At 32.8% G+C, this 19,241-nt stretch overlaps 1 protein-coding gene and 1 pseudogene across 3 annotated transcripts; both read right to left on the reverse strand.

The window, feature by feature from the left end:
- Positions 1 to 9,827: 9,827 nt before the first annotated feature.
- LOC133294200 (proteasome subunit beta type-2-A-like) lies at positions 9,828 to 11,511 on the reverse strand (annotated as a pseudogene).
- Positions 11,512 to 13,405: 1,894 nt separating this feature from the next.
- On the reverse strand, positions 13,406 to 16,169 carry LOC133294203 (omega-3 fatty acid desaturase, chloroplastic-like). 3 transcript variants are annotated; one of them, XM_061492853.1, is made up of 10 exons: positions 15,679 to 16,169; positions 15,531 to 15,636; positions 15,245 to 15,479; positions 15,021 to 15,110; positions 14,835 to 14,901; positions 14,634 to 14,726; positions 14,350 to 14,535; positions 14,180 to 14,260; positions 13,940 to 14,077; positions 13,406 to 13,852 (listed from the first exon to the last, which is right to left on the reverse strand). In XM_061492853.1, exons 1-10 carry the CDS (start codon positions 15,772 to 15,774, stop codon positions 13,667 to 13,669), a joined length of 1,278 nt encoding a protein of 425 aa, XP_061348837.1. In that variant the 5' UTR covers positions 15,775 to 16,169; the 3' UTR covers positions 13,406 to 13,666. The 3 variants fall into 3 exon arrangements, with proteins under 3 accessions (XP_061348837.1, XP_061348836.1, XP_061348835.1); XM_061492852.1 differs by having other exon boundaries at positions 13,991 to 14,077; positions 15,245 to 16,169; XM_061492851.1 differs by having other exon boundaries at positions 15,245 to 16,169.
- Between the last annotated feature and the right edge of the window lie 3,072 nt (positions 16,170 to 19,241).

The raw sequence follows: 19,241 nt of genomic DNA on the forward strand, positions 1-19,241 counted from the left end.
CGAATTCAAAAGGCTTGAAATAATGTAGTAACTCATCACGTTTAGAGAGAGAGGGAGAGTTCCCCGGAAGCTGAAGTCAGAGAGCAACGTCTTGCTATAACATTGCTGAGGAGTAGTCTGGTCGCGACAGAGTTTTGATATAGCAGTGTTTAGTTTATGGAACCTGTTTCAATGCTTCTTCATCCCTTTCTTTGCATGTTCTTTTATTCCATCATGAGCTAAATTGCTCATTAAGTTGGGTGATAAAGTACCTATGCTGTAACACTTTAATGGATGCCTAAACTTTATTTTTATGAATGTTTAGTTAGTTTTTCAACAAGTTTGCTTATTTATGTTCATGTATGCATGTCGAGAGATACATATATGATATTGAGGAGGTTGGGGCCGAGAGGTTTCCGAATCCAGACCCTTGTTGAATTGTGTGGATTAATTAGGTGAAGAAAAGTAACTTAATTAAGTTGTGGGTAGAGACAGTGGCAGACCCAGGAATTTTTTCTGTGGGGGGCTAAAAATTAAACATTTGTTTTTCTCTTCAAACATAATATATGAGAGGCTAAAATATGAAAAATTAAATATTTGTTCCTCTCTTCAACCACAATATGTGGGAGGCCGAAACACCAATCCAGAGAACATAACTCATAAATACCTTGTTATAGAGAGAAAAGCCAAAGATAAATCAGAAGAGACATATTGCCAAGAAGCACAATCACCAAAACCATTATGCCCCTCACTTCCCTCTCTGTCACGAATCATCAGAAAAGGAGAAGGATCGAAAGAATAAGGTTCATTTTTTCATAAGGCTCTCGGACTTCTTATTTTTATTCATGGATAGGAAGATTTGTGCTAACATCTTAAGCATAATAAAAGTTGAAACTATAAGTTTCAAGTCGAGGTTTAAACTATAATTTAAGGGGAATGTTTTATTTACAAACTTTTTGTTTAGAAACTCTTACAAACTACAATGTGTCTAACCGTCATACTTTAATCAAGAGTGTATGACTGGTCATACTTAATGTAATTTGTAAAAAAAATTTGTAAACAGATCTTTCTCCATAATTTCATGCTAATTCCATATGCTAATTGTTACCACCAGGTCTGTGCCAACAAGCAAGCGCCACGTAGCTAAAAGAATTGGAACTAAGAGAAACCATGTAGCTCTATTGGTGGTCATTAATACTCTCAACATTGTGATGTAATCTTAAATAAACCTATTTTTTGTTAAAGCAAAAAAAGACAAGAAAACATTAAATCTTGGATTTGATAATCGTGACTTTCTTTTCTCTATCTCTTAACTCTATCTAAAACCCTCAAACTAAACACTGAGCTTACTTTTCAATTCGACAAGATCTAATCATGGTACTGTACTCTTTTTCATTCTTTTTTTGTTTTGTTCATTTTGTTAACTTTCTTGGAGGGAGAAAAAATACAATCAGAGTTAGAGGGATTTCAATAGAGGGATTTCAATAGATATAGGACCTGAGAATATAAAGAAGCTCTATAAACTCTCTGCGACAGGAGAAAATTACTTCACATTAATGGAGAGAAAAAATGAAGGTTTCTTACATTATACTTATGTTAAAAAATTTCTTCTATGTATCAAAAAAAAAATTCTTCAAATTTTGAGGGGGGCGGCCGCCTACCCTAGCACCCCCCTCGGTCCGCCTCTGGGTAGAGAGATCATTCACACCACATAACCTTGAACTTGAGCTTAATGAATTTGATAATTAATTTGGCCATAGAGATGTGGGAATTAGTTATTGGGTATATATGTTAGGTTAGCCAAAAGCCCCAGCATACCTTAGTGTTCGGTTACTAATTAAGCATTGATAGAGCATCGTTTCAGTATTGTTGTATCAGAAAAATTGAACCTGACCTGTATTTCATCCATCACTTTAATACCTTAGAATTAGCTTACTATTTTCTTAGTTTAATTATCTTTTATTTTAAAAACTCAACTATCAAAAATCAATCATTTTCTAGTTTCTATACTTAAATAATCACTGCTTTATAAATCATCTCCGTGTGAACGATCTTGGACTCACACATCCCTTTATTACTTGTGACACGTGCACTTGCGTATTTGTGTGGTTAATTTAATTGATTACAAATTGCACAATAGTCACCTATCTCAAAATTGCTCTAAATTAAGCACATATAACTATGGAGTTCTTCCGTTCTGGGCTACTGAAAAATATATGCATTTTGTTAGTCTAGGTAGTACTAATTAATTCTTATAAAGTATCCCTAATTGTAGAGTTATATATACGTACAGTCTTTGGAATCCCTCTCTTTTGGGTGTGTATTCGATTCATTCATGTATCCATCCGCTGGAAACCTGCTAGGAGTCGCTCCTTGTCCGTGCCTCTTTGCACCGGCGATCACTTCTCGCCTTCATCAGCCACCAGGATGTTACAGTCATCACTTAGTTTATTCTTAACTAATGTAAGATTTTGATTACCTACACTTAGGTTCTCAATAATATTAAAGTTAGTTGAGATTAATTGGTAATTTTTATTTTTATTTTGCAAGTGAGAACAAATTTATGAGTCATTTCGCCTCTTTAATTATATATATATGTGTGTGTAGGGGGGGGGGGGTGATAATATTATATTTACAAATTTTTTGTTTACAAACTATACTATGTCTGACCGCTAATACATTCTTGAGTAGAGTATTACCATACAAACATAGTGTAGTTTGTAAGTTTGTAAACAAAAAGTTTGTAAAAAAAAAAAAATATATATATATATATATATATATCCTCGAAAAAGTTTATCTTATACTATAAAATTTGAAACACTAACTTTAATGGATTGAATTTTTAAATTTAATAAATTCATCCTTGCGCGTGGATGAGAAAGTAATGGCAAGTATACATAGCTAGTACAACGTTTTTATTGTAAATATTCACAATACAATGTAAATATTATATATCTAGCCAAAGAAAATTGGATTCAGATTCCTCATGCTTAGTTAATATATTAGTCTTTGAGCTGGCAATTTTCAATATAACTTGTAGATATGATTTTAAATGTTTGTTTTTGGATTAACATATTTTGTATTTAAAATATTTTATAACAAAAAAACTTGAGATAGTTTTTTTTTTCTAAATAAAAAGTGATTGTTTTTCTTTAAAATAATCAATTACAAACTTGCTTAAATTGAATCTGTGATTCAAAGTTTGGTGAGTTGCTAAATTCATGTTCAAATAAAAATAAAGGTTGACCTACAAGACAAGATTAACAACAATAAATGGGTGGTGTTTGAGGGAATTTTATTCACTTTCACCTTAGATTCAACCTGCTAATTAATTTAATAAGTTTTGATGAGCTTGCTAAATACAAGTTCTATTAGAAGAAAATTTACCTACAAGACAAGATTAACAATAGTAAATCGGTGCTGTTTGAGGGAATTTAATTCTGTTTCACGTTAGATTAACTCCTTAATTTATTAAGAGTTAGAATATGGATTGTATTTAATTTTGTGTGTAAAGCTTGTCTATTTTATAATTCAATCTTAATCTTATATTATCAAGTTGTATTTTGGTCTAAATGACTGCTGTGTGTGTAGTGTAGGGTGTTGTGTTCAATTCCTTGTAACCTCAAAAAAAAAAAAGTCTAACTTCTTCATGATATATCAATATATCATTAGATTATAACGTATTTTTTTTATATTAATAGTATATCAAATTTAAATTTCATTTAAATTGTTTTAATTTATTTTAAACAAAAAATGTTTTTACACTATTATTAAATCCTATATTATCAAATCATTGCCAAAAAAAGGGGTTTGAACAAACAGAAAGTCTAATTTAAGTTTACATGATTGTTAGATTTTCCTTCCAGCTTTATTCAAAGTTTTAGAATTACAAAAAACATTTGTATCACAAAATTATAAAATTACAAGAAACAATTGGGCCTAATAGTGGGCTTGGCCTCTCTCACATAATACGGGATATAACATTAACGATTAGCCTCAGCTGGTGACCAAATCTGCGATGGACTTCAGGAACTTGGGGTGTTTAACATCTATGACATCTATGTCATTGATCTAGACAAAACCACACCAAACAAAATGAACAAGATCAAAAAAAAAAAAAAAAAAAAAAAATTAAAATAGGAAACAAAAAGGAAAAAGATTTATTTTTATTCTTATTCTTTTCACTTTTTCTTTGCTGAGCCTATGTCTACTTGACATTGGGAAAGCTCTCCAATGTATACTCGATTAAATAATGAGAGAAATTGATTTGAAGAAAAGTAATCATTTTTTATTAAATCTCGATTAACGAGGTAGATGTGAAGGTAATTTTTATATTTATACGCAGTATTATTTTTACATATTTGTAAATAGACTCTTCGAAAAGAATTAATTGTCAAAAATAATTTTGGTGAAAGAAGTGTTTTGCATTTGGCAATGATTTTTGGAGAGTTAATTTTATTTGGAAGATGTAAAGTAAAATTAATTTCAGATATGAAATTATCAACTACTAAGCACATAAATCAACTAGTAAGGGGTTGTATATTTAACTTAATCATTAGTCTTGAGTTTAAATCCATGAAAGCGCATCTGTGTCAAAACTTGATAGAGTAAGCTTTGCCGTTCATGTGGTCATATCCTGTTTGAATCATATTAGTTAAGTAATCCATGAATTAATGGATAATATAAAAAAAATATCAAATTATCACAAAAAGACAAGAAAGTAATTAGAATATTTTTTTGTATCTATAAAATTACTCTAGGGGAAGTAAAATTCCTATTGTGTAGCGTATGATAACCAAACAAGTCAAGTGCAAAAATAAACTGCAGTTTACGAGTGTGTAAAACAAATATAAATTAGTCTCCTAGATTCGAGAACAATAACGTGGAATGGCACTCTTTATTCCTTATATGAAGTTTAGTCCTGTTTGTCACGTAAAGGATAGAGTAAAGATGCTCATCTTCAAAATATCACAAACTGTAGAAAGATAACTTTTTGGGTTTTTTTGTTTCCTTCATAAATGGGCACAAGAGTTTACATACAGAGAGATTTTTTTTTTTGGTGTGGGCAGAGAGATTTGTTACAACGGATTTTAGATCATCATGAACCTATAAATGGCAACATGTTCATAACTTGAATTGTATAATATGTAAAAAATTTATAATTTTGAATGATCTTCTAAGTTATCTAAAATAAATAAACAATTTGCTACATATAAAATTTATCATAAATAGACCTTATCGACTAAATTTCCTTATTTTCGGAAATTCCTCTAAAAAAAAGGCATTTTACTATTCTTATCTAAAGGGTAGTAGGTTTGCCGCTTTGTGGCAATTATTGGGAAAGGTGAAGAGGGACAAACCCGAGACCAAATTAGTCCAGTCCACTACGATTTCGGATATCGATTGCTATCTGATCTGGACTCAGTGGCGGAACCAGGAATTCATGGGTGGGGGGGCGAAAATGTACACGCACAAAAGATGATTTTTAGAAAACAAAAGAACTAATCTCCAATAAATTTTAGGCACATTTAACTACAACAACATAACATAAAAATGAAATGGAAGCAAAAATTATAAGTAGAATCTCACTAATCTTCATTAAATTTTCACAGAGGCGCGATACTTCAACTCCACAACTAGTTTCAATCTCAAATTTAAACAAGTTAATAGCTTTCTCAATCTAGACTATTTCAAATATATTTAAAAGGGACTATTGCAAGAAAATGAATCATGAGTAAAAAAAAAATGAAAAAATAAGATAAAAAAATTACCAATTTTGGAAAACAAAAGCAACCCAGAACAACCCTTTTGAAAAATGAATTGATTTTCATGATTTTGAGCTCTAACCAGAGTGACCGAGATGGAAGAGAAAGGAGAATAGCGAAGAACAAAACCTGTTGAGGAATACCTAGAGGGGAAACTGGTGTAGGAAACGTGAAGCTCATTGAAAATTGTTGGGTTACCATCAAAAGAGAGGTTTGTATTTCTAAAAGAAAAATACAAGCTGAAGATGGGGAATGTAGTGCGGAACTGCTAATGGGATTTCTTGATGAGGATACAACAGAATCTGAATTTGAGAAGCATGATGAAACTATAACTTATAAACCAACTGAAGGAGGGAATATGATGCAAATGAGAAAACAAGTTCTTCAACAAAGACCTTGTGTATGCAGAAAATCTTCGCTGGGAGACTCACCTGCCAATGCTAGGTAACCTACCCGGGTCGGACATGACATAGTCGGGGCGAAGCCCCGGAAACCAGTGGAGCAATCCAAAAAAAAAAAGACCACTGCTAGATGAGAAGAAAGAAGTGCAGTCTAGCGTAAAAAATAATTCTTCAAATTTTAAGGAGGGGGGCGGCCGCCCACCCTAGCACCCCCTCCCTCCGCCCTTGTCTGGACTCACTGTATGTAAACATAACCTAAGGACATGTTTGGTGTATAGTATAGTATAAGACCTGGTAGTATAAGACCTGATAGTATAAGGCCTGATTAAATTTTAATACTATACAGTGTTTGGCATGGCATTGTATAAGATAATGTATTTTATAAGATAATACTATCAAGTGTTTGGTAATGCAATGTATAGTACCAGATAGGATAAAAATAAATATTTTTGACAAAAATACCCTTTAATAAAAAAATTATATAATTCTTTCAAACATGTCATATGATATTAATCTACATAAAAATCTATTGATTCCAAAAAATAAAATAAATTTTATAGAAATAAATTTTTCTATATTTTTAAAAAAGTTCATAACTACTATATATATTAACTTGAAACAAATTTATTTAGTTATCCTTCTCAATTTAAAACCAGTTTTATAGCTTATTCAAAACCAGTTATGATTAGTTGTGTTATTTTTTTCAAAGTAAAATAAAAATATATTTTTATTTATTTATTTATTTTAAATACAAACTCACTTCAAATGTTTATTTTATTTTATTTTTCTTATGAATATAATAACTCAAGGTCCTTGAAATATACCATTGACTTAAAATTGGTATTTTTATAATTCGTTGAGACTTTAACCCCCGGATACTTTGTAGCATTACCATAAACCTCACATTGGAGACACAAATATCATGGTTTTCATCTGAAATTTTCATTCTATTTTCTGTCATTGTCTACTGTAAGAACCCGCACTATTAATTTAGGAAATTAATTAAATAAATATGAGAATTAGGAAATAATTCCATAATTGACCCTAATAATTATAAGAAGGCTTAAATAATTATAGTAAGTGATTAAGAATGCTGAAAGTCGTTTTCTGACGAAAAGCGCAGATACCGGTTCTGCTCCTCGGAATAAATGTGTACCGATGGAGTATCCCAAAAAATTATGAAAAGTGTGTATATGTCACTAGAATAATATATGGAACTAGCATAACAAGTTTCAGGTCAAAATAATGAGAACTGGTGCCAGAACTGATACTTGTAAGTAAAAGCGCGTACCAGAAAGGTGCTGCGAAAAATAAAATAAAAATACGAAAAATCTTAAAAAAATGAGTAGGTTCAAAATCCTAAGTTTGGGATTAAAACGCTAAGCGTAGCTATTAGCGCTAATACAGTACGATTAAAATTTAAGTGGCCTATATAAGGCCTCGACACAGATTTTTAGGTCATTCTTTGGTTCCTACGTGAAATTTCTGAGAGCATTGGCTGCTGCCACCCTTCTCCCTTGGCCTTCTTTGCTTGGGAAACTCTCCAAGTTACCTTTTTTCCTTTGATTTCTTCACCTCTAACTAGTTGATACTTGAGAACAACCTTGGGGTGGGAGAAAAATAGGTTCTTGTGAGTATATGTTCTGAGTTGTGGTGCTGCCTCCTTGGGATAGTGGTGTGAGGGCCATTCTCTTGGTGGTTTGAGTTTCAAAGTGTGACCTTTGAAGAGAAAGAACCACTCTTGATCACCATTTTCGTGGGATGTGCTTAGCCTGACTTTGGGAGCTTCAAGTGAGCTCCAAGAGCATCATCCATTTCTGTTTTGAGCTTGGGTAAGCTTCATCACCTTTGATCATGAGTTTTAATGGTTAAAAATGGAGCCTTGGCATGTTTAAGGGGTTAGTTAAGTAAACAACACGTGTATGAACCTGTATGTGCCTAAAAATGGAGTCTTGAACGTATGTTAATGGTAAAAGTTGAACCTTTGAGTGATATCTTCGTGAAAATGCAGAACTGCATTTTGTCGCGAAATATCCGGATATGGGGTTTTCGGATTTCCGAATATGGATTTCCGGATATGAATATCCAAATATGGCCTCGACATATATCCGAATATTCTAGGTTTTCGAGAACAGTAACTGTACTGTTCATACAGAACTGAGTTACGGGTTTGTAGACCCTAGATTGATGAAGTTGAACTTCTGTATTACTTAATCTAAGTCAGAACCTAAGGGGTTAAGGGCTTATGGCTTTATGAGAAGCCTAAAGACTTGAACGTGAAGGAAATGTGTTGTCTTTATGTCTTATGCTTGTTGTGTTTGAATATTGATTTGATTGCTGGTCCAAAGTAGATCGTGATTCTGCTGTGTGTGGACTCTTGGCTTGGGTAGTTAGCTTGCAAGGTAAGCTTTTGTGTCCTCGGTTTAGCCATTGTTGGTTCCACCATATCCCATGGGGGGATGGTTTATACGCATGATGTGTTTTCATGTATTGTTTTATTGAAATGCTTTTTGAGCTGTTAAGTGCAAATGCCTTATGATTTGTATGTGGTGTTCGCCTAGACGGGATGTGATCCTGTGGGCAGGTATGACATGGGCGCGTACTATGTGGGTAATAAACGTATTCTTGTATCTCTCTGGCCAGTAGATTAGTTATAACACACATGACATGATTATCTACTGTATTGCACTGTTTTGGAACTTATACTGTTAAACTGCTTTTGGAACTTATATTGCATATGTAAGTGAGCTTGGGGTGGAAAATCCTTGAGGACCCCTTGTCTTACTGAGAATTCTGTTTAGAGATTGCACCCCACGTTAGGGGCACATATTTCAGGTTCAGGTAACCCAGGGGTTGAGACCTCGGGCGACAAGAGGCCGGAGCTGAGTTAGTTGTTTGCTGTTATGATTATATGTTGGATGTTGATATGTTATCTTTATGATTATGTTGTTATTGTTGAGACTCTGTTGGGCCTTGTTGCCTTATTTGGTGAGCATGGAGATTGTCCATGCCATATTTGATTATGTATCGTAGTTTAGACTTGAGTTGTATAAACTATCAGGGTTTGTCCGACCTACGTGTTGTAGTGCTGTGACTAGAGACACAATTAATGATTTATATATATGAGGCTATTCAGTGTAGATAGTTGTCTTTTGCAATTTACATACAGGCAATGTCTTGGAAATGAATTAACTAATTCAACTTGGTAATGATAATGACATCATAATTGAAAAGAAAAAGATATTCCGCAATTTTAATTAAGTGTGGCTTAATACGATGACATGTTAACAAACCGGGTATACACGGGGTGTTACATCTACCATTAATTAAGCTAAAATAAGGTAGCTTCTTTTTCACATGTCCATTACAAGAATAACCATATTGCCATGTTGGCTTACACAACCATGATGAGTTATAAAATAGTGAAGACACACTCCTAAACAACACTCCTCCCTCTTTCCTCAAATGTTATTCACAAATTTCCAAAATCCCCACCTTAAGGTATATTAAAATCAAGCCTACCTCATACATTGCCACAAATTCATTTTCGAATAAAACTAGTCATACATATTAATTCAACACAATAGGCAATAGCACTAAGAGGAAGTGAAAATAAAAATGTAGAAAGAGAAAAGCATAGGCAAATGAATGAAGTCCAACCAAAATAAGAAACAGAGTTAACTCAAGCTGGAGGAGTAGGAGTATCCTTGACTGATTCTCACTATGCATACTCTCTTGCACCATCCTTGTCAACTATCTTGATAACAAAGTTTGGTGGTGCCACAACCAACCTCAATCTTATTTCCATAATGCACTTATCAATGAGATCAATTGCTTCTTCCATTGACATTCCACTATGGTAGTGTCTGTCCATTATTGACAGTAAAAAATAGGAGCCATAATCAAAAGCTCCATTTTCAAGCTTGTAAAGTGTTGTTGCAATGTAGTCAATATAGTATAGTGAAGGGCTTGTCTCTTTGTCATAACCAGCAAGAAGGATGTTCACAGAGTATGGGTTCTAAAGAAAACCAAATTCACATATAAATAAACTCATTATCCAGTGACCACAAATGAAAGGAAAGAAAGAACAGGAACTCCTATCATGAGAATTTTTATAAATAAAATGAACTACAAAATCTTATAGCTCATAGTAATGGCATATAAATTGAGGCAATTAAGAAGGAGATATTTGAATATACCCAAAATGCCAGTTAGGGTTTCCAAAAATGTAAAGCATTGAATCACAACTCTAAAATGAAAAAAAAAGGAAATGGATACCTTGTGGAGAGTAGTGGGAGCTTGCCACAAGGGAAATTAGATAGCAGCAGCGGCAACAGTCAAAAGGATCCCATTACGGAACTGATAAAGAGCCATGTTCTTCTGTATATATGCCAAAAATTGAACCTACATGCGACGACGAAATCAAAATTCATATAAAGATAGAGATATGAGGAAAGATGAAGGTGGAAGTAAGACTACGAGGGACCTGTCTCCAGGGTCGCTGCTGGCGGCGATGAGTTTTGAGAATCGAGGAGAATGATTTTTTTCTCGTTGGACTTGTGAACCAATATGCTGTGAACCGCTGATGTATCAGCCACCACCGTCGTGAATCCATTTCTCAACAATCACGGTATGAAGAAAGGGGGAAGAAGAAGAGAATGGTTACCTGGGTTAAAATCGGGAAGAGAAAGATGGGAATGTATCAAGCTAATACATCAATTCCTTATCAGGGCTTATCCCACCCCCTTAGACCTGATAAGTTTATACATCAATGTATTAAGGGATCCTGATGTATAAACTTGTATAATACGATGGTCACGCCAAACAACTAAAAATATCACAATGTATAGTATAAGCTTATACTATCAGGCCTTATACATCACACCAAACACGCCTTAAAAGGCAGACCATGTCACCTTAGAGGCATGAATCTCGCTAAGGTACTTGGCCACCAAACCAACATAACTTAACTTGAAAGGAACCATCATTGTCGAGGTCTGCAGCTCAAGCAAGTTGGCCACCACCAGTAACCAGTGAAAGGATGACAGCTCCTGCTTGCCAACATATCTATAGAATATACTCTGAACATAGCCTTGTCCACTAAGGAATAGCTTGAGAGAAGCCACCCTCTCTACAAATCAACATGAACATCGTCTCATGAAGGACGATGATAAACACGGCGCTCAAACACTATAAATACAGAGGTCAATTGGCTTAGGTATGATATCTCTCTTTGAATAATTGTACCTCATTGGATATTCAATTGATTTAAGTGTCGGAGTGCCTTTACTAGTACCTCCAGTTGCTCTTATACTACCTAAAGAAGCGAAAGCACTACCCAATCGTCTTGCAACTGAGTACACCATCTCGCTCTTCCAAGCATCCTGACAACAACTAATCAATCTTTCCTTCTCTTCATCAACATCTTCTACCTTCAATTATGTGTTATTAGGCACAACACAATTGGTGCTGGACTAATCAATATATATAAAAAAAACAAATCTTTTATTCTAAAAAAATTCCCACTTTTAAAAAAAAATCCCGTTTTTATTTTCAGCCGAAAGCTCATTGAGAATATGACCCCTGATATTCCTTATATTCCTTGGAGTAACGTTTACTAAAAGTCTTAAAATCTTTAATATTGTCATTGTTGAGGCACACGTGTAACATGCAGATCTAAATCTAGTTATTAATTTATATATCAACTTAACAATGGAGAATAAAAGAAGGGGTTTTGTATAGGTTAGGGAGAGATCCCAAACTATTTTGTTCTTGTTTTATTTTTTATTAATTAAAGATAATTATATATTATAAACTGATAAGACTGCATGCATATTAAATTGGATTGAATTATTTAGTATTATGTGCAGGATTGCGTTGAACATATAATTTGACAATTTTCCTTTTGAATGACATTAACATATGTCTATTCATACCTAACCGATTCTAAAATCTGAATTGCATTAGTCAAAGGTCATGAACTGCAGCTCAAGTTCTCTTAAATAGAAATGGTTGGTAAATCTCATAATTAGTCAATTGCATCCCTATTTTGTTTATTTAAAAGTGCTAAGAACCTCAGACATAAAATTAAGTATTTTAGAGGTCTGAGTGCATGCTCATATTTCACATATTGGTATGAGATTACTGTTAATATATTATATGTTAACCGTTTATATAAAATGCATATACTTAACTACAAAAATAAAAATATTTTTCATATTACGTGAAATAATTTTATTTCATGCAACACATAAAACAATGGATAAGACCCAATAACGATAAGAGAGAATATAATTTGCTTTTATGTTTTTATCATAATCAATTGTAAATTATTCATGGTGCTTCTTTTTTTTTTTTGGAAAATATTCCAATCGGTTCATTGTTTCGCAACTAATCCGATTCGGGACGGGTCCAGGATTAAGGTTTTAAACCTCTTCCAAAGATGATACTAGAAAGATTCGAACACATGCTCTCACCCCCACCTGCTTAGCTTCCATACACCAACTGAGCTACCACCATTTGGCTCATGGTGCTTCTTTATCAACTGTATTTTTGGACAATCGTGATAAGTTATGATATGAATGGTGCAACAGCAAAAGCTAATGAGAACCTGTTTTGGTAATCTTGGTTGGCCAGAAGTTCTATTGAATTGCATGTGGCCGTGGCAAATTGGAACCGACTTTCATTTTGTTGGCATTAGCCATTAGAAAGCAGTACCAATATAGTGACAAAACAGTATGAGCAGCATATCATTTTCATGGCCATTAGGTAATCATCTACTAAAAGAAACGTGAAAAAAATGGCTATAGTTACGGAATAAGGTATCAACAAACTATTATTTGGCCTATTCGGAAAAGAAACCTAAGCGGAAGAACTATAATTTCCACAAACGTGACAAGCTAACTCATAGTTAACCACGTATTTTCGAGAAAAATCAATCCAATAAAAGGTGAAAATGTAAATCCTGATGCATAAATCTCCCAATTTACGAGAATGGATAATAGTTGATTGTACATAGCCTTATTCTTGCATCTTTGTAAAGAAATTGTTTCCCAGACTCGAACATGTGACTGGTCATAAGGAACAACTTTATCACTGCTCCAAGACCCGCCCTCAGATATCAAACCAATAATTTAGGCTAAATAAAGACAAAGATAATAGGATGGAAAAAAATAACATCTGTAACATAAAATTCTATTCTATATTATCATTCAACTAAAGTGTTTCAATATGAGCAAACAAAACATCAATTTAATCAGGATTCAATATTTCACTTCCTTCATGAAGAAAAATCAATTTACAGACAAATCAGTCTTCAAGAAGGATAAACTACACATACCCTACTCATTATTTACTATCAGGCAGTTACAATAAATTTCTAAGAGGCATTCATTCCCTTTACTTATGAATAATTCAACTCTAAATACGTGCAGTAACTTAAAGAGAAGCTAATACAATCTTTACAGCAATAAGAATTGTGTTGAAGTCCCACTTGTCTTCAAAATGGGAAAATTTTAAGCTTCAGTTTGATTTGGATGAATCACTAAGCTCAGGGTCTGTTTGATAGTACACTATATCTCCAGTGTCACTAACAAAATGGTCTTTCCTCAAGCTCCTTACCAAGTCCCCAATAAGGTGAAAGGGAAAAGGAGCAGATTTCTTTGGCTCTCGGTAATATTTTCCAAACACTGGCTTAGCTGCCTCAGTCTGCAAGTGAAGCAAACACAACATTTAAACTCTATATCTCAAGCAAATCACTATACATTTTTTCACCATAAATAGAGAGATACTTACAGCTTCAATTAAGTGATAGTGTGGGATTTGAGGAAATAGGTGATGAATGACATGAGTTCCAATGTCATGGTGTATGTTATTAATTAATCCATAGTCACGATCAATAGTAGTAAGACCACCCCTAAGGTAGTTCCATTCCTGCTCAACATGAAGGATAAACATGTAAGACCACCCTTAAGATCAATCCTTTTTAACAGAAAAAAGAGAGACAAAGAAAAAAAAAAGAAAAAAAAATGGTACCTGTCCACGATACCATGGTAATTTGTCTTCATGGCCATGATGGTGCAAGTAAGTCACCAAATCCAACCACATGACAAAAATCTTCAATTGAAAGCAAAGTCAAATAAGGACTTCATTCTTGATTCAAAAAGAAAAACCATTGAAATGATAGAAAAAGAGATGGAACTTACCACGTAGGGAACTCCATAAAGCTTTAGCAATTGAATTGGTCCCATTACAAACCCCAATCCTACAAGCAATGCCACCATTGCTGTCCAAGAAACTGTAGAAGTAATAACATCTTTTCTTTCACTGGGAACGAACAATTCACTGCTTGGGTCAAAGTGAGAACCAGTCTTCCCAGGACTCCTGCTCCACTGAATTCAAAGATCAACATCCAAGTCAATTCCTCTACCAGGACTAAGAGTAATTCATGTTCAAACTATGGTCAAAACTTGTAGGCACAGCAACTTACAAGGTATACAGGATATGCAAGCATTGGAAAAGGCACTTTAAATCTTAAAGTACGTGTTACATTGTCCAAGCTCCTGAATATTTTCTCAGGCAACTGCAAGATTACAAATACACTTCATATATCAGAAACTTCATTGAATTGAGAAAAAAATTGGAGACAAACAGTATCTCTTAAAAACTAAAACAATGATTATCATCTCACCGGGTGCCAAGATTCATCATTTTCAACATGGCCATGATTTTGGTGATGAGTCCTATGACTAATTCTCCTGTGTAATCCAGCTAAATATCAGTTTAAAATATTCATAATCAAGCATTAAAGGGATAAGTATATTTTAAAATAGGGTCAGGCAAGAAAAAAGCTATTCCTTCATGAGCATTAACATACCATCCATGATAAGGTACTAAGATTGAAGAATGTAGCAGATGCCCAACAACACTGTTCAGATTGGGGTCATTTGAAAAGCTTCCATGACCACTGAAAGATCCAAAACAACAATTAAACTCATCAAGACACAAATTTTGTTTTAACCCAATTCTGCAACCCAAAAAGCCAACTGCAGCAGCTAAATGGGAATTAGAACAAAGTGAGAAAAGAAAACTGGTTATTACCAATCATGGCCAAGAACAAACAGAGCCCAGAACATAGTCCCTTGAGCGGCCCAATAGAGAGGCCAAACCAACCAGTTGTTGAGAAAAGCAGCAGCAGCAGCCAACCCAATAACAACAATGACATCTCTGACTACATAACTCATTGACTTCCAAGGGTCCTTTACCCAACAATGTTTTGGAATTGCTGCTCTAACATCAGCCAATTTGAATGGTGGTGGTGCACTAGGGTCAAATTCTGGAAGTTCTTGTTCAACCCCATTAGCACCATTGATTATCTCTGCTGCACTCTCTTGCTCTCCTTCAATGGGAGAAGCAATACTCAAAGGGGCACTCACTTTCAATCCCCAGTTTCTCTCCCCAAAGCTACAACTTGTATAGCCTCTGGGTTGAAACTTCAGATCTCTCACTCCCATGTTTGTGCTAACAAACCTAACCTTTGAAGGGTTGAACAAAACAACCCCAGTTCTAGGTCTTGGAAATACTGGAGGAAGAGGCTTTAAGCCACATTCTGATAAAACCCAAGTTGCCATAGGAGAACCAGATGAAGCTTTAGACCAGGGTGGTTAGGTTCCTGGCCTATCCAGGACCAGAAGGGAAAGTTAACAGAAAGATAAAGACACACAAAGAAGGATGCAAAAGATGAGAACAAAAAAACAGAAAAGATGACAAGATAAACAAAATATCCAAGACTAAATAGTTAAAAAAATTGGGTATATAATATTGAAAACAAAAGAGAATTGTTAAGAGAAATTTAAGATCAAACACTTGGTCTGTAACTTGTGTTTCAACTTCCAACAACAACCACACACGTTTTTAACCTTTAATTATTGTAAAGCTTAAGAGATAAAAATCTTAGCTTTGATTGAGCCTTTGAAGAATTAAGGGGAACCAAAAGGGGTTGAAGGGAAGGAAGAAAAAGGGTCTCTTTGTTCCTCAGTTATGGGTTCAGGACTTGATGGTGGAACTTAAATATAAAAAGGGTGCAGTGCCAGGTGCAATTTGGTCATGTGATTTTGTCTATGTGTTTTATGTGTAATAATAATATGTGCTCGCAATTAGAGACCAAACAAAACCGTGTTTACTTTTACTAATGATGATTGTCATGTGTAGACTCGTGGAATTGAATTTCTCTGATTCTTGCCGTGGATTTGACCTATCATGGAAGTGGAAGATCACACTTTTTCTGCTCCTTTTTTTTTCTATATTTTCTTTTCTTTTCGTTAATTTGATGGTACAGAGCGGAAGATCATTCGATTTGAGAATAACGATTAATAAGGAAATTGATTTAAGTGTTATATATTTGATTTTAGAAAAAAATTTAAAAATTTCCCTATAATTTTTTTTAATTATCACTTATCCTCTTATAATTTTTTTGAATCATTTATATTTTTATTCAGATTTTTTTATCACTTACCTTGATTTAAAATTTCTTTATCATTTATCTCTTTCACTTAGAAAGATAAATGATAAAAAAACTTTAAGTCAGAGAGATAAATGATTCAAAATTTTGAAAAAAAGTAAATGATTATGAAGAAAGTTACAGAATTTTTTTTGAAATTTGCCTAGATTTTAATTTTTGTGAATGCAAAAGATTATTTTTTGGAGAGCTAATCATATTGTATCATGATGTGAATATTTTGTATTCGAATAAATAAAATTGTTTTTTGTAGAGAATATATGTAATTTACTTTTAAAAAAAAGTAAAAAATACGATGAATTTTGATTCATTCATGGGTCGGTGTGATATTATCGTACTAATTTAGCAATGTGAACGGGGGATTTTTTTGTGGTAACTGGTAAGACACCCATGTGGCAAACGTGAGATTATTGTTATTTGTTTTCTTTGTTACTTTTCACATTTTACAAATAGAGGTCGGAATAAAAACAGGTGTCTAAATGACTAAGGGAAAAACTATTCTCATGTTGCATGAGATAAGTTTTTTTTCCTACACACTCTACGATAACTGCGCCACCTTTTTCTTTTCTTTTCTTTTTATTTTTTCATGTGGTGGAGCCAACAAATTTATCTCTATAACATGAGATAACTTATCTCCTTTAATATGAGATTAATAAAACCCAATGACTAAATGCGTAAATACCTACCTACTATTTAGGCATTGATCATAATGACTTATGTCTGGTGTTGATTAAATTGAATCGATTCTCTTTTTCTGCAGTTACTACAGATAATTTATCTGCAATAAATCTAATACGACGTCGTTTTGGGCGAAAATCATGGTATTTTTGTAATTTGAATTTATTTTAGGGTTATAATAGTCTTTATACTTATAATTTTTTAAGATTTCAATAACAAAACGACGTCGTTTTGGGAATAAATGCGGATAACTTATCTGCATTAACTGCAGAAATATTTTTCCCAAATTGAATTTATAAAAAGTATATGATAAATAAATTAATTGAAGCAATATATACCAGGGTGTTCGCATTCTGGATTGGTTTGATTTTGAAGTAAATTTTATCTGATCTAATTCTTTCGGTTTGATCATTTAATCATCTATTCAATTTGATTTTTTTTATAAATCCAATCCAATTCATTTTTATTCGATTTAAATTGGATTGATTTTTGGTTTTTCAAAAAACCTAAATTTTCTTCATATAAATCTTTAGTTATATCAAACTAAAGTCATTCAAAGTTACTAACCACTGAAAAATTCAAATATTCAAACTAATACAAGTCTTAAAACTTTTGAAGAGTTAAAATATATTAATAGACAATAAAAAACTAAAACAAGATAGTTTGCTATCAATAACATCCAATATTCCTAGTCTACAAAATAACAAGATTTCAAGTTATCATCTTTCAAAAATAATAAATACATAATACATATTACTTTATATATAGTTATCATCTTTGAATGAAATTGTGCAACGAAATTTTGGTACATTAATATTCCATCTGAGAGAAGTATCTAGTCAATGATTAATATATTCCTATAGGATATGGTACTTTATCCAAGATATCTATAAATGAAATATTTTTGAGGTTACAGATCTCTATACACTCTTGGTAATGACATTTGTCAAATGGATGATATATGTGCACAGTAATAATATAACAATAAAAAAAAGATTAAATACATACATATAGATTTTATCTCTTATTTATAGAATTTACTTACAAATAACAGAGTTCTAGATCTTTGGTGGCCTACTTGCTGCCCAAGTCCAACTACACAACTGTTAGAACATGATCATCACTAACAAGGGATTTTCTTCCTTATTTACAAAACTTTTCTTCTCTGTTACCCTTTATTTGAACTTCTAAATTATAACCTTCTCATAGGTCCATAAAAATTACCTCACTCTTGTATCATAAACACTCCTTTAGTGCCTTATTTTATTATGGAAGAAACTAGTTATAGTTAGTTGATTTTGAGAGATAAAAGTAAGTAATATTTGTTGGTCATTATGATAAGTTTAGTCAACAAAAATTTGGTAATCACAAAAGTAAATGTTGCTACTAAATAAATAAATAAATATAGTCCAACATAAAATTTAGTCAAACATTATATTTAAAATATTTTGATTATGATAAGGCTTTTTTTTAACTAAAAACAAATAATTCAAATTTATGCTAAATTTTTGTATGTTAAATTATAAATATAAAGAAATTGGAACTAGATGAATCTCTTAATAATATAAAAATAACATCAATTTAATCCCTCACGCTGACATCAATTTAATCTTATAAATAAATTGAAATTAATTGAATCTCTCAATAATAAAATAAACCCAATTTCATCCCTCAATCATATAATAATGACATTAATTTAACTCCTCAGTAGTTGAAAATGACATTAATTTATATAAAAAGATGGTTTTGATATCACTTCCATAATTGAAGGAATAAATTGATGTCATGACTTAACTTGTTCTTTCTTTTTTTTAGGTGACACAATTTACAAACTTAAAAATTTGTATCACAAAATTCTTTTACATTTAAAATAAAGATGGGTCCACTGTGAATTGATTTAAT

The sequence above is a fragment of the Gastrolobium bilobum genome, unplaced genomic scaffold (assembly GCF_033153095.1).
Source record: "Gastrolobium bilobum isolate Gb01-03AN ecotype WA unplaced genomic scaffold, APGP_CSIRO_Gbil_v1 utg94886, whole genome shotgun sequence".
NCBI lineage: Eukaryota > Viridiplantae > Streptophyta > Magnoliopsida > Fabales > Fabaceae > Gastrolobium > Gastrolobium bilobum.

What these genes read in the sequence shown, in the direction of transcription:
- LOC133294203 (XM_061492851.1), bottom strand. Translation starts at nt 15,774, where the DNA reads ATGGCAACTTGGGTTTTATCAGAATGTGGCTTAAAGCCTCTTCCTCCA. An exon ending in TTTGTTCTTGGCCATGATTG is followed by an intron (nt 15,111 to 15,244) that starts GTAATAACCAGT and finishes TGGATCTTTCAG; the next exon opens with TGGTCATGGAAGCTTTTCAA. An exon ending in ATGATGAATCTTGGCACCCG is followed by an intron (nt 14,727 to 14,834) that starts GTGAGATGATAA and finishes GTAATCTTGCAG; the next exon opens with TTGCCTGAGAAAATATTCAG.